The sequence below is a fragment of the Heliangelus exortis genome, chromosome 3 (assembly GCF_036169615.1).
Source record: "Heliangelus exortis chromosome 3, bHelExo1.hap1, whole genome shotgun sequence".
NCBI classification, from domain to species: Eukaryota; Metazoa; Chordata; class Aves; order Apodiformes; family Trochilidae; genus Heliangelus; species Heliangelus exortis.
Genome location: NC_092424.1, coordinates 19,078,349 through 19,094,878, shown reverse-complemented (window position 1 = coordinate 19,094,878; position 16,530 = coordinate 19,078,349). Strand labels below are relative to the sequence as shown.

Here is a 16,530-nt window from a genome sequence, read left to right as displayed (position 1 = left end):
CCTCAGAAGTTTACACCTCAATGCTTGAAGAAACAACAACAAAGCGTACATACAATACCTTGAGTTACGGATGGGGTTTATATTGTTTAAGTTATTAGGAAAACCTTAACTAGCAGCTAAGTTGGTATTTTTAGCAAGGAAAACAAAAGGTTTTCTCCTTCCTAGTGAGATAGGATTCTGTTTGACCTGCTCTGCTCAGAAAATGACTGCCCTCAGCCAGCCTCTGTAACCTCACCTTCTGATCATGAGATTTTCCACATATTTCAAAATTAAATAAAGCTTGTCTATATGAATAAAAGAAATTTTAAAAATTAACTGTACTGGTAACAATGGAAGTCCTCACCTTCTATTAAAAATACTAAGTTTTGTAGGGTTTTTCTTGGGGGGTGAAGGGTAGGGTTGAGCAAGGATAGGGGCACTGCTGTGTATCAGTGTTTGGTTTTCTGACCTTTTCTCCTTCCAACAGAAATGGGGGCTGCAATTGTCCCAGGGTTCTCGTATTGCATTTGTTACCCTGCATTTCAGACTGCAAGGTTACCACTCTCATAATTTCAGTGATCCAAAGGATTAGGCACTTGATGAAATTGTGGGTTTTGTCCTCACTAAAAGCCATGAAGGAATAACAAGAAAACAAGTTCATATTCTCTTCCAGGAGTTCATATAATATTTCAATTAATACAAGATAGGAGCTGTTACTGGAAGTGAAACCATACTAATAGTTGGGTTCATTTGCTTCCTGTTCTATCATGTATAAATGACCTTAAAATACCTATTATTTGACATTATCATACTGCTACATATTTGCACTGTTATTCAGCAACATGTATATAAAATAAAAAGGTCCTGCAAAAACTATATGAACGATCTGTGCAAACAATGTTGTTATTAACAACAGTCCACAAATCTTATTCTACTGAAGCAGAATATAAATTGTCTCCCTCCAAATACTACACAAAGGTATTGTATACACCTTCTCATACTCCATTCTTTCACAGAAAAACCAAATGCCAGCATGCAACAATGCATGGAGGGCAGGAGCAGTTGTCAGGCTACCATCAGGGAATCCTTTGGATCTCACATATAAATAAACCACTCCAGGTGTTGTATACCTATTGTATACACAGGTTTTCACTGTGTATACAGTAAAAAAGAGAATTTTGTAATTGAGTGGGTATAATAGTGCCAAATTTCATCAAGTCTGATGCTTGGTTTTATGAGCAGCACTGCCACTCAGTACGACGACAGCAGGAAAACATCAAACACACCTTAAACTATTTCTACAGTGCAATATTTCTAGAAATACAATGGCTACTAGGACAGGCACAAATGAAGCTGGTATTATAAGAGGTAAAGGCAATAAAGTAAAATTGAAACAACTACAGACTGCATGAAAATGATCTGTTGAGTCATCTTCCTTTCTCATTTCATGATAAAACTACTGGGCCACAATACTTATTTGTCATCATATAATGGATATGAAAAGTCAGTCAGTGTAAGATATCCAGCAATTTTTTATCAAATAAAAGGTTTATAGAGAGCTGTTTCATGGCTTCTAATGAATTTCAGTATATCAGCCTAGGTATTTTAAAATCTGTGGTGTGATGAAAGAGCAGACTTTCGTGGTATGAAAACTAAGAAAATCTAAGTAGATAATTGAATGTAATTTAAAAATTGCCAGGACAGAGAGCACTGGGGACCCATAAAATATCTAACCCCAGGCCCAAAAATACTGTGTACCCCCATGTGCACACAAGAAAAAAGGGAGTTAGTGGAAGTAAAAAATAATATTCAAAGGTAAGCTTATTTTCATAGAATCATAGAATAATTTGGGTTGGAAGGGACCTCTAAAGGTCATCTTGTCCAATTCCCCTCCAATCTGGTTGTCAACAAAAAGCCACCAAGGCAAAATTCCTTGCCTGGTTCCCTCAAAAAACAAACAAGCAAAACACAAAAAGTGAAAGGCATTTAGCAGGGCAAAAAAGAGATCACAGGAAGGAAAAACAGTAAAGTGAAATGGAGGCAGAAAGAAATTAGATTCTATCTTTTCAAAAGAAACATTCTTTGCTAGTCACAGAGAAAAGACAGTGATTTGATTAAAAGCAGTTTAAGTGAAAGAACAAGAAGGTAAAACTAAGTACAACTAAGAGGTTAACAATTTAGGGTAGGATTCCCTACCCTATTTAGGAACATAGGCAAATAAAAAAAAATTATGATTTTATTTCCTCCATTACAGCCACTTCTGCTTTAGATAGTGGTAAGTTGTAACAGCAAGCACTGATATGACCTTAGTATTAATTAGTAGGACAGAGCCCTCATCCAGATACAGGGAAATATCCCTGGGAGTAGGGATACCATGAGAAAGAAGGGAGAAGATACAAGGAACCAGAGCAAAAATCCTGCATTGTATCATTGTATTGTATTATCAGAGCTGTGGGATTTCAGAGGAAGATGAAATTTGTCCATAACACACCCTCCCTTTTGCCTTCTCCTAACCATAGCACTGTGCCTGAACAGTGCCAGCTCAAACCCACACGAGCACATTCCTGGCTACTTCTGTGTATAGTGGTGGCAAACCTATGTATTTTTTTCCCTTTCCTTATTTTTTTTTAGCCCACAGTGCTGCTTTATCTCCAGGCCAGCAGAACTTCACATGGAGATGGGCCAACTACTCTGAACTGATTGCAGTACAGGCCTTACTGAGTAGCAAAGACTGGTAGGGACCACCAGAGAGAGATGAGCTTGGCAGCACATTCAAATTTATTCACATGGAAGAACATGTCAGCAAAGACTCTCAAAGTGAAACACATTAATTAGTTAAACCTCCTCAAGTTTTGTGGCTATTTTAAAATTAATAGGGTTGAGTAAACTAGGGCATGCAGACAAAAAGGCCCACAGGCCTGAAAGCACATCATGGTTATGCTGAGAATTACCTCTGTTGATCTGGCTCTAAATGGATTTCAAGATCCACTAACAAATCAGTGAACTGAATACTGTTTCCCAGATTCCTGTCTCTCTGTGATCAGGCTGCTATAATGACCTGGGATTCAAAGAGTGTCTTCCACTGCATTATATTATACCATTATATTATACAAAGCTGGTATTAAAGAACTTTCAAAATGTAAAATTATGTGACAGCTGACTCATCACAGCAAGAACCACAAAGCTGAATACTTATGTTTTCTATTTTACATACCCATATAACCATATGCAAATTATACCAGAGTAAAAGCAAAATAATAAAGGGTGGTGGGTGTGAAATGTCATAACTTGCTGTTATCTTCCCTGGTATGTGTTTGTAAGAGATGTACTTTATAGTTAGCAAGAAGTTGGTGACGAGAAGAGATCACAAGTATACAATAATATTATTTATTTATAAATAAAATTAACATACCTGTTCCTTTACTGTTCTGTTTTTCAGACTGTGCCACTTTTATAACCTCTGCAGCAGCATTCCTTACTACCAAATCTTCATTCTGCAGCAGTAGAACCACACATTTCCACATAGCAAGAGTATCAGACAGTCCTATATTTATTTATGAAGAAAAATTAGAATTCAGTTTCTCAAATGCATTCGAAGAACTTAGAAAGCTCTGTTCCTTTGTTTCCACACCTTAACACAACAAATACAGTGAAATACTGAAACATGGGCAGGAAAAATGCATTGCCAAACCACTGGGAGCACAGCCAGTAATATGATCAAAATGTTTTCTGCATGTGTGAACTTTATTTAGGTGGCTGACTCAGCTTTGGTTTAAACACTGGGCAACAGATAGGAGAATGGACCTCTCATAGTCTGGGGTTCAACTTTAAATCATGGGTGCTCTGAACTTTCTACAGTTTCTACAAGTGCAGGATTTCTGTTTGGCAACAGCAAAAGTTTTGGCACTGGAGACTGACCAGTGCAGTGTGATTATGGATTTGCTGTTGCAATTGGCCTGGAGCACAGGCAGCCAAACCCAAGTTTTGTTCAGATACTGCCAGTACTGCTGGCCACAAATGTCACTCCCTGTGGGAAATGGCAAAGGATCCCACCCCCCTGGGATCTATCTACCTAAGGATCCCAGCTACCTGGGATCTATCTACTTGTCATCTACTTCTCCCATACCCATTTCACCCCACTCACCAACATGGCCTGACACCCTCATACCGACTATCAAGATAGAGCAAGCTGGGGTTAATCCACAAGGTAATTACCTACACACAGTTAAGACTAATCAGAGATATCTGCAAATAGGGAAGTGTTCATGTGGTAAACCCCAAGCAGGCAGACTCCACACACCACCCCAGTGGCAATTCCTATCACATAAGCCACACTCCACTTGCAAACCCTTTGTGCCATTTACTGTTGTCACACTTAGGACCATTAGGGGAGGTCACAAGGCTGTACTCATAGATCTGCTGGGGTACCTTTCATCCAACTTTTCAGCTCATATGGAATATCCTTATTAAAGGAATCCACTGGAAGGTCTTTTTCAGAGACAGGCAGTTGTCAGATACTACTTCCTGGTGGTTGCAGATAACAACAGAGTTGATGCTTCATTACTGTCCTGGTTTTCCTCAAGTATGTTATCAACAGGTCTATCAGAGAGTTTTATTACAAGGCTAGCCAGATAATTAATTGTATTCCCTGCTTAGCCAGAATTAATTGCTTGAGGCTTTACTGCAGAGGCAGAAGAAGCATTCCTGTATTTCACATAAATTGGACTATAACTATTTCAGAAAGAAGTTGCTTTTTTTCTATCATGACACATTCAATAATATTACACGGGCACAACTACAGCAGAATAATTATTCCCTTCTACTTACAGTGGCCAGCTTTGCCTCCTAGACAAGTTTCTACTATCTCACCAGGTGAGGTGGCATTCTGCAAATGGATTTTCCAGAAAGACTTTTTCTGGAACCTCAAGAAACACCATGAAGTGATTATGGGGTCATCCAGGATATACCAATTGCCATTTACCCTCTTCCTGCTATGAATGCACTTATTGGAAGCTTACAGCAATGACTACAGCCCCATCTCATACAACCACTGTTTTCCTTAACTTCTATTTTCTACTGTATGTAGTCAAGCAAACTGACACAGAATAAGCCATAAAAGTCAAAACTGTTTACATGTGCATAACCCTTTTAAGGGAATGATTCTGGGTTTATATCACTACAACTTACACCAGATCATACCCTTGATTTGCTGAATTTCTCACTGTAGTACTGACAAGTTTCACAGCTGTGAAGAACCCCTGATTGACAATTCTAGGTAGTACAGAGGGTCAGCTCTGCATCTTTCCTCCCCCAGACCAATTTTCATAGCAAAGGGCCTGTTCATATGGCTTGCTCATTGAGGTCTTAGGGCTGGGGGTTTTTTTAAGCTCTTTTGGGGGCATTTGAAGATCTATTTTAGTTTTTCTTTGCCTTGTTAAAATTTTATGCAGGAAACAAACTGTAATTTTTTATTTCAGACCTTCACATCTGCCTGATTGGAAAGAATGGAAACCAGCAATCTTGTTGTGCCAAGATCAAAGAAGAAACTTTGTTCTGCCTATCAGCAATGGACCAGATCCAAATGGTGACAGATGAGAAGGCACAGCATTTGGGAGTTTTTCACTGCAACAGTTCCACTGTCTTCATTTGATATAAAATGATAATGTCTGTCCTACTAAGAGCTTTAACTTCATGCTAGAGGACAAGATTTTCAGAGCTGATACTATGAACATTTAATAGTACAATGTCAACCCCATGTAACAGATTTCCTCTGTTAAGACATACCTCAAAATAAAGCTTTTTAAAACCACTACTATCTACAGTTTAAGTAATACAACATTCTTCTCATCTAACAAAAATTTGTATCCAGTTCATATACATGGACTTAAGCTACTCAAACTAAAAACATCTAAATAACTACAGAGGAATAAAATAACAGAAACTAAAAGTATTGAAAGCTGCCTGTCTTGCTTGGGATGCAAATTAATTAATTATTTTTTTAATCATCTATCACTACCTATTTTGCATATCTCCTGACTCCTTAGTCACAAAATCCCCTTATTCTCACAGAAAGCAGTGTTAAGAAACAAGCTAAAAGAAAAAAATAATGTATATCAGACCAGTGAATTTCACTTAGCTTTGCCTCTCAGTCAGTAATGTATTGTTGAACAATGCTGTGTACAGATTTTTGTCTTTGTTTTCTAAAGAGACAGCCCAATGTTACCCTAAATAAAATATCATTATATCTGGGAGGTATAGTATGATCCAATTATCATATTATCAATTATCAATTATCCAATTATCATCTCTCCTAGCAGAACATGTAATTTTTAGACTGGACCTTTTAATTTTAACATTCAGCCAATACAGCTTTGCTACATTCACAGTGTTAAACTAGAAGCTTGTCCATAGCACCAATATTTCAGAATGATTCCATTCTGACAGCAATTGCAAGCAACATACAGTGGTCTGGAGGCATAACAGCATCTCCTGTTGTTGAAATAACTTCCCTTATGCTGAGTTTTTTTTAAAGGCTCTGCACGTGTTTTTTGTATTAGAATTTAAGTAAGTCTGTTTAGTACACATATATACTATGTACATATATATAAAATGTATACAATATATTTTAAGTCATGCATTAGTGGGTTTCACCTATGAAGACCCAGAAAATTCATGTTCAAAGTACTCACCAAGAATGAGCTGCTCACTGATCAGAAGAAAGGATGTTACACTTTTAAGAACTTCAGCAGCTGCTAACAGCATCTCTGTCTGTTGCTCATCCCCACAGAAATAAACTATCAGCTGAACCCATTTTTTTTGGACTTCTTCTGAAATCTGAAGGCAGAGAACATGTGAGAAGTATGCTGTACAATCTGGTGCTGCTGCTTACCATCACTGAACTGTGGACCATCGACAGGAGTCATTACTCATCAGTAAATGTGGGGTTTCTTTTAAGGTGGGGAAGCTCACACATCCATTCAAAAGCTGCCTTTCTGTGTCCCAGACAGTAAGATGGGAGATTGTTCAGTAAGAGCAGTACTCATGGTCAATTCTCTTGCTCTGTCCCTTCACACAAGACTCACCAATGACCAAGTCAAAGCACACCTCTGTGTCCTCAGTTCTTCTAAATATGCAAGCCTAAGATAAATATGCTGAACTATAGTATAAAAATGCAATTCTCAGAAATATCCTACATGTAGACACATACACATATCTGGGGAAAAAAAATCAAGAGCATATGAACCATAGCATCAGCCTTGGGCTTTGGTAATGATACAATTGATGCTTGGTAAAAAGGTGAATGCAGCTCCATTTGCCTTCTCTGCAGACACTGGGGATGGAATTTTTTTTAAGTAAGACTGCTGAGGTATCTTGGGTTCTGACAGCACATGCACTCAAAACACTGAAAGAATCTCCATGCTGGCTGATGCACTGCAAGGCTCACTGTCCTGAACCAGAAAGAATTAGAATAAAAAACAGAAAAGAAAAATTTGCTGGTTCGCATAAAACGTAGTAGCCATCTTTTGGAAAATATTTAGTCCTCAGACATATGCTAGGAAAACTACTACTTAGTAATAATGGGAAAAGCTTTAACTCTTTCCATTGTGACCTCATGCACAGGGTAAGAGGAAAAGCAGCATAAGCTCAACCTGGAGACATCTGAGGTATGTGTAACTAATTTTTTTCTCCTCTTTTTCCTTTTTCACTTATTTTTAATTAAAGGAAGTGAAAAACAGAACAACCAAATATGGTAAAGAGAATCAATGAAAAGGTGAGTCGAGTTAAAGGGCAGAGAAGAGCAGTTTCATTAAGGGATAAGTGGAACCTTGGTGGTACTCTGCCTCATTCTGTGCAGGACATGGCCACAAACCTGCACTGCACAAAGAGACAGAGTCAGAGCATGTCCTACAGTTCTGTAACAAATTGAAAAATTAATCTCCCAAGATGTTACATTACACAAATTCTGAACAGACACATAAACTACCTAGAAAGACAGAACTTGACTTTCATCTTACGGAAGAGAAACAACCCCTTCCAGAGATGCAAACACTGAATGCAAGTCCAGAGAGAGAATTTAGATGGAAAACTGACATACTTAGTCTTTCAAAAACCAGAAAGCACTCTGTACAAATGCCTTCACACTTCCACAATTTACATGCTTATTACAGAAAGATGATTTAGCATTACTCCAGTTAAGACTGTTACATCATTTTCCATTAATTCCTCTTCGTATGTTTATACAAAACTTCAAAGCATTAACATGGCCAGGTTTGTGAAACCAGGTTTGTATGGTTATTCTAACATTTAGAAGAGATCCTTGCAATTTGCCTTTCTTAAACAAAAAGATTTAACATCATGTTTCATGTTCCAAATTCCTGTGTGCAGATCTGTGGGTTCCTTTTCTTTTTATAGATATATTACGAGACAAGAATACTAGTATACTATATGAATCAATTCTGCTGCATTCTATAAAAACAATAGCTAGATAGAAAAAAAAAAATCTTCCATTTTTAAAACAGATCATGAGAAATGGGTCTATTTTTAAGTATCAATTGTTATTTTTTCTATTTTTGAAAACAAAAAACCCGAACTGTCTAGCACTAAAATCTGCCTTAGCACTGTTCTATACATACATACATGACATCACAGACTGACAATTTAAAATCAAAAGAAATCTGAGCCAGTTATTTGTGCTGGTATAAAACTAAATTAAATAGTCTATAAACAGGAATGGGGAACACAGAGCCTTGACTTATATTTACTCTAGTGTTTTAGAAACAAATTTTAAGAGAAAATTCACTGAGAAACTCCATGCAGACAACAAGGTGGTGTGCTCAGGTTCATTTCAGGCTGAGATTTGGCAAGGTCATACTGCACACACTGAGTAAGGGAACAGCACCCAACCACGGCTGCACCTTCCTCCTGGCTCCCCAGCAAATACAAACCACAACAAAGTTGGACGTTAGTAAATGGACTGGATTCAGCCCATGTGTTAATCACTGTAGGCACTTTTCTTTCCACATGAGAATGACTATTTTGGGTGCTCTCAGAAGTTGAAATCACTCCACCAGAAAAATTTACTTACACATTTAACTTGAAATGAGTTTAAGAGGGATATACTGGGATGATATGCATGGGAGTGTCATTTCAGAACGTGGCAGTGTATGCAGAGAAATTACAATGCCAGAAAGAGTACAATGACCCAGCAAAACACAAGCTTGGGTCTTCTATCTAAAGGCACATTACTTCTATCACCAAAACCTCCAAAATTACAACATGCTGATTTTCCCTTACCTGCTGCTGGTTTTGCAAAAGATGGATAACCAACTTGGAGGCAAACTTGAGAGCCATGCATTGAACTTCAGTGCTGAGAAAACAAGGTAAAGAACATATGAAAAAAAAATTTCTGCCATAATTTCACCTCTAGAAAAATAAAAAAGCCAGTTCTTAATAATACCTGATTATCACCAATGGGTGTTTTGCAAGCTGAGCACTCAGAATTTTTGCATTACAGATCCTGACATTAGTTAAGCTTTTAGTTCATATGCAAATGAAATGTGCTCTAATTTTCACCTCCGGTGTTTATTTTCTACCTGCATACTTGCCAGAGAAAAACACATTTGAAAATGGAAGCCAAGTCAAACAAGGCAGATATTATTTTAAGTGATAAACAAAAGCATCTCTTCAAGCTGCTGTTAAGCTGCAGGGATCTCTCTTCTACTGCTAGAAATGTTCCTAGTGCAGAATACATCAATTGCCAGCTCCCAAGAGTCCATGATGCCCAGCAGGGTCTAAGGACACAGGGGCTTGGCACTGTGGCTCCTGAAGGGGCTGGTCTCACCCACAGGGAATGGCAACACCTCAGCAGTGAGGTCTGCTATTCCAGCTGTTTTCCTCTAACATCACCAGTCAGTGTAATTTTACCACCGGTATCTTATTTCACTCCAGAAATAAACACTCCACATCATCATTTAATTGTGAAAAAAAGTAGTGCAAATGAGCAGCAAATGTGCACAGCTATAAAATGCTGTTCTGTATATCCTGTGCTATAGTCTATATCCTAAATATTCTACATTGCATAGAGGTGCAATGTTTATATGGCTTTAAAAAAAGACTATTAGAAACAGGACAGTCTTGCCCTCAGAGCCAGGACCCTTTGACTCTGTTTGTCCACTTTGTTATGAATGGACATTTTCTAATTTAGTATCAACTACAAAATGATTCCAAATCTTCAAAGCTTTCTGCTGACTCCACAGTCTGATTAAGGAATGCTAACCATAAGGATTAGGCATAACCATTTCTGCCAATCCAACAACTGAAATCAGATCTGTCACCATTTCTACACAACATCTGCAGATAAAGCAGGGTAGGAGGGATGGCAGATTCACAGTGAATGAGTCTATGTTTGGATCATCAATTCTACCTAATTCTACCCATTTCTTTGGTGTTTCCCAGTTACCATCCAGGAAGACCTAGCTCACTGTCTATCACCAGACAGCAGAAGTAACTTATTTCAGGAAGTGAACTGGACATTTACAGAGTGCTTGCCAGTATGACTTGAGGGCCTTCTTAATAATTCAAAGCAATTCTAAGTTCTCTGAAAAATTCTCATCAAAAGCCATCTTATTCAAATAAGCCACACCAAATTTTCTGAAACATGGATTTAAAAATCAACTAATAGTCCAAAACAAATAAATTGACACTTCAACATTTGAAGTTTTAAAAATTTAAGTATTTTAACATGCATAACAGACCATACCTGATGGAGATATCCACAACATTTAAACTCCAGGATAAGAGCTCATTTGGATTCATTTTTACTGAGCATTCAGTCTTTGGAAGCACATTTCCAATATCCATATTATAAAGAATTTCCAGCACCTGCACACATAATTCACATAGAATTTTCAAACAGTCTCAACGTGAATGGGTACATTTGAGATCAATAAAATACTGTCATAAACCCCACTCCAAGAACACAAAGGTTCCCTCCCGACAAAGCTAGAAAAGGAAAGAGGAAGTTCCTGCTTTTATGTGATACTCATGTACTATTCATAACATCATAGAATGGCTTGGGCTGGAAGGGACCTTAAAGATCATATAGTTCTAACCCTCCTGTATGGGCAGGGCCACTATTTAAAACAACATAATGAACATTTGAAATATATATTTAAACATTAAGAATATATGTCACTGAAAACATACCAAATGCCAATAAAACAGCACCTTCCTACCTTGCAAAAGCACTGGAGATCCTTTTCCTCCAGAGCCATTTTGAGAAGAGTTCCTTCCAAACCAATGAGTAAACAGGCTACACCTTCTCCTTCTAAAATCCTCTTGGAATTCACGTGGTTCAACCAGAGCAGTACTGCTTCCAGGGCAAGCAGGCGTACCTCATGAAACTCAGAGTGAAGGAGATCAGCTATTGACAGGGATGGCTTGGCAACTTTCTCTGTAACAGGGAAATTGCTGGTCGGGCTGCCAGGACCTGCAGTCACTGCCAGCACTGATAGCACAAGTTTGGTGATGCTCTGAAGATACTGTATCAGTCCTGGTACTGGAGATGAGTAGGGAATACTGGACATCAATTCAGAGTCAGAAATAAGTCTGGTAATCTCTTCCCAAAACCCCCAAAATTGCATTCCTGAAATAAGAATAAAAATAGATGATGTTAACATCTGCTCCAGCTCACAAACTGGTTCTGAAGTTGAGAAACATCTGTTATGCAAAGGTATCTCATAGTAAATTCAGGCATGAAATGAAAATCTAGTTCTCCTTTATTTTAAACTGATTCTAAAGTACAAAACAGTTTCCCTAGGTAACACATGTATTCATACTTAAATAGCAAGAAATAAGGATACAAACTTCTCTGAAAAACATAAATTGTTCAGCTCATGGGCTGAAAGCTTCAAACAACTTAAAAATGCTAACAATACTTTGCAGATTGCCTGCCATCTTTGCCCATTACTGTTTGACAAGTATTTCCTCAGAGGTACAAATACAGCAAATTGTATATGCTTTGTACTGCCATTGTAGAAAGAGACTAACCCTTGTGATTAACACAAATTAAGATGTATTTGGAAAAAAAATAGATAGGTAACTCAGGAAAGTGAAAAAGTACAAAACACAAATAGGTAATCATATTACACTTGATAGGATAGCTCTAAAAATCAGAGATCAGACTGGACAAAGTTCTGCCAGCCTACCAGCTACAATTGAAATCAGGAGAAACAAGGACAGAGCCATTCTGGTAACACTGAAAGTCCCATGCTTTGCATAGCTCTAGCCAGATAAGACTGTTATTAAGATGTTCCTTCTACATAAATAGACCTCTCCTATGTCTATCAACCTAAAGAATTTACTGATTAAAAAATCCAGTATGCCTAAACCTATTAATTTTGAACAGGTAACACAGTTGAGAAAAAAGGAACTGCACTGCAACCCTTATCATGCATCAGCAGAGGAGCTGAGTGGTGCAACCAGTGCACATGGCACAGCCCAGCTAAAGAACCATCTGCAGTGCACAGCCACCTCCTGAGAGGTTCCTGCTACCTGTGATGCCAGAGAGTTTCAAGGTATAGCAAAGCTGTCAATGTTGACAGAAAATTAAAAGACATAATCTCAAACAACAGTCCTCTGTCCCACACACAGACTAAAATCCTCACATGGTTTGAGTTCAACATTCCTGTTCATACTCATCAGAAATAAATAGTTTTGTAGTAACAAGCCCGAGACTTTTGCCCAGTTCAGATGTTTCTAAAGTTCTACACTGCATCCCACAGAATTCAAACACAAGCCTGAAATAACAAAAAATCATGAAGAAAAACTCGAGCATAAAAAAGATCAATGCTGCAACAGGAACAGATGGATGTTGCAAGTTTGAGGTCTTTTTAAAATACCAGGATACATTAAAGGTAAATATAAAGATTAAAACAAACTTACTTAGATTTATTCAGTATCTCCAAGAAAACAATTCTTTGCTATTTATAATTAAGTGTGCACTGAGTACTACCAAAAGCCTGTCCAAGAATTACCATCAAATTACTGGGTTTGACAAGAAACAGCAACACAAGTATGGATTCATTTTCCTGCCTATGAAGAGTTTGCCCTAATCCTTCTATTTACAGTTACATATCCTGCCCTTTCATACTCAAATTCTTTCAAAGCCATCTTAATTGTTTGACATTTACATAGAAACTTGACATGGTTGCACACTGTTTAGAGTATAAGGCAGAAGCATTTTCCAAGGAATTCTGGACAAGCTTCAAAGAAAGTTGGTATTTGAAAAAGATTTTCAGACATTTTTCCTAACCATTAGTCCTGTCATTCATGTCTCTTTCCTGAACTAGCTTGATGTAGTCAAAGAAACTGCCACATCACTACAAACCAGTGTCACAGTATAATTTTCTAGAGGACACAGGTGGCTTCTGTCTCATAATGTGCAAACTTGTGTCTTTTATTTGCTACATTTTCAAAACCCCTGCAAGCAGACGGACATTACATACCGGCATCATGGCATGAAGGAGCATTAATGCCTATGTCACGCTACAAGTATCCAACTGTCCAAATTTCTGAACCATCTGGTTGCCTTGGAGAGGGATCAGGCCTTCATCCCAATTATTACACAGCCTGATTCCACAGACACCAGTTTTACAACAGAAATAATCCCAGAAATAATCCAAAGAAAAAGATTCAAGTTCAAGGGTCTCAGTTGAAGACAAGAAACAGCTTCAGTTTTGGACCCTCTCAGCTTCCTATTTGCTTCTCTCCTCAGCTGCATTTCAGCAATCCACAAGTCCACCAGCCCAGTCGTTCAAACCAAGGATATATTTCTAAAAACACTGTAAGAGAAATTCTTTTCCCACCAAGGTTGCTTTACATTGAGGTATAGATATCATACATGTAAGCTATAACATGAAAACCACATGATGGAAGCATCAAAGCTCTATGGCAAGGAGGACAAAAAGAATGTGAGATAAAGTTTAGGGGAAGAGGGAAGGGTTTCTGTTACTTTCTTGGTGTCAACACCACCAACTTCACTTCAGCCTGCAACCTAACCTCAGAGACAATGGTTATCCTTCCACTGACTCCAGCTGGCCATGCACTGAGCTTCCCAAGGCTGGGATAACTTCACCTGTTGTCTTTGTCTTTGAAGGGGAAAATTATTTTCATATTTAAAAAAAAATGGCAAAGCTATTGATTCCTAGAACTCCAAGTTTGCAGAGACTATGATACACAAGCCTTCTGCCACAGATTTTTGTTTGCTTGTTTCAGGACAGATCAGATACTTTTTCTGGTTTGGCAACCTTTAGGATGACTTCTATTTTTCTGATGTAACTGTGACAAACTGGACACCATGGCTCATCTATTTTACTGAAAGTCTCCTTAAAAGCAGCTGTCTCAACAGCAAGGCTATCAGCAAACCAAGGCTGTCTGCATATTTGCTTAGCCTCAGCACAACATAGAGCAAATCCTTCTGCATTTATCTTGTGCTCCACATGCTCTCCAACACACTTTTTTAAAAATACAAATTTGTACAGATGGACAGAAAGTCTGTGTCTTATTACAATGCAGTGGAAATATTCCTGCTTTTAACTTCAACTCTAAGAAATCTTTCCTGGCTTTCATGTAAATGTTTTCTCTTCTGCTTAACTTTAAGTAAACTCTTTTCTTTGGCTTATGTCAAAATATCCAACTAAACAAAAAACTACACTGTTTCCCAAAGTAAATGTCTGCCTCTGTTGTTAGGGCACTGTAAAGACATACTTTTATTTAGAAACAAAAATCATTGTACAGTCTAACAGCTGCTGCAAGAAGGAAGAGCAAATTTTGGCTGACTAAACAAGGATTCTGGGAAAGAGAAGTCTTGTTTAGGATGCTGACAGTTGCAGAAGAGCCATCAAGAATTATCCAGATTAGTTCCACCACCCCCACTCCCACTTAAGGATTGCTTCATTTGTAGAAGAGGAAGAAATTTGGCTCTCTTCTAGGAATGGTCATATCTTACACAAGTTGGTTCTTCTCAACACAGTGCATGAGCATCCCACAATCTTCCTCAATCCCTTTATATCCACTACACCGAGGTATCTGTACAACATTTTTGTCACTTCACTGAGGTTCAAGGAATTGGTTTTTTTAACCCCCTTTGTGATCAACTGATGGTCACTGTCAGTTACATGAAGTTAAATGATCTTTCACCTTCTGAAAATAAAGAGGAAGGAAAAGAAGCAGAGTGGAATTATCACACTCCAGCTAAACCTCCAGCTACAAACCTCTTCCAAGTTTAGCCAGCTCCAGAACCCATGGTCTGCCTGGCTGCCTGGCCTTCCCCACGCTGTCACCTGATGGGCAGTTCAGCTGCTCTTCCATCTCAAAGATTCTACCATACATTCAGAGTGACAGAAGTCCTTCTATATTTAAAACTTAAACTTGTTTCATCACCTTGCAAGCTGGTGAACAGGACTGATTATGTATTTCTGTTGGATTAGGTAATTTTACAGTGGCTGTCTAGGGTACTACCAGCTGGACACCTCTCTGTCAGCACGTGAATATAGTGTGAGGGATGTATTTTTTGGTTTTTGGGTTTTTTTTGTACCCATGTTTGTGATACATCTAAATATTTGCATACTTTGAGATCAACTCCCGGATGGAGTACCTCAAGCATGCATTTCATCTTCCAACTAAAGGCTCCAGAAAACAAGAACAGAACAGGCAAAAAGGAGAGAAATTATTAGAGATCTGGCAAACCTACTCTGCAAAGTCAGAGAAAAATCAGAGGGAGAAGCAACAAGATGCTGCTGTGTCTGCAGCACAATGTTAAGGGAATGGGATCAAAAAGTAAAAAATCTGGATATTCATCATAATTCACAAAGGTGTCCAAAAAGGTGCAATTATTAATGGACTGAAAAGGGGTTAAAATCCCTTGCACTCACAAACTACCTTCTATCCAAAGGTATACAAATAGATCACATGAATAGAGAGAAGGCTTAAAGGCAATCAGTGCCAAAATGACAAATACTAAGGAAAAGTATTTTCTTTCATATTTACCCTTTTTACAAGAAGTGGATTAGGCAAAGTTAAAGGTGAGTGGAAAAAAAAACCAAAGAGAACACAGTAAAGCGTATTTTCTTACAATGTGGAACTAAGATAACTCTTCATGATCAGGAAAAGGCCATATTTTAAGTAGGACGTTTACTTTTAAAGATATCTGCAACATTTTTAACATCAGTACTCACAATATAATTCTAAACTACAAACACAAGCAATTAACAGATTCCACTGAAGCATCCCAATCCATTTTGAATAGCACAAGGGGAAGTTTCAAAGGAAATGGGGAGAAAAAGCATTTGATCTGGACACTGCTATTCTGTCTAGTACAGCACCAAGTTTTCAATTTTTTTGCATTCACAGAAAATCACAAAATCCCGGGCACTGGTACACACTGGAAACAAAAGGGAAGCTGAAACAAGATTTCAGGATGAGTTTTCTCCATTCTCACACAGGGACAGAAAGAATCTTAACCACTAACATTAATAAACACAGCTCCCTTCA

The 16,530-nt window shown here is 38.1% G+C and overlaps 1 protein-coding gene across 5 annotated transcripts in view; it reads right to left on the bottom strand.

The window, feature by feature from the left end:
• The window catches only part of THADA (THADA armadillo repeat containing), a 166,607-nt gene that overhangs the window by 24,193 nt on the left and 125,884 nt on the right, over positions 1–16,530 (bottom strand). For all 5 annotated transcript variants that reach the window (XM_071739451.1, XM_071739453.1, XM_071739455.1 and 2 more), the window contains exons 32-36: positions 11,214–11,623; positions 10,739–10,860; positions 9,274–9,346; positions 6,669–6,813; positions 3,392–3,523 (exon numbers count right to left, since the gene is read on the bottom strand). In XM_071739451.1, the coding sequence (XP_071595552.1) occupies positions 3,392–3,523; positions 6,669–6,813; positions 9,274–9,346; positions 10,739–10,860; positions 11,214–11,623 (882 nt within the window). The remainder of the gene's footprint in view (positions 1–3,391; positions 3,524–6,668; positions 6,814–9,273; positions 9,347–10,738; positions 10,861–11,213; positions 11,624–16,530) is intronic.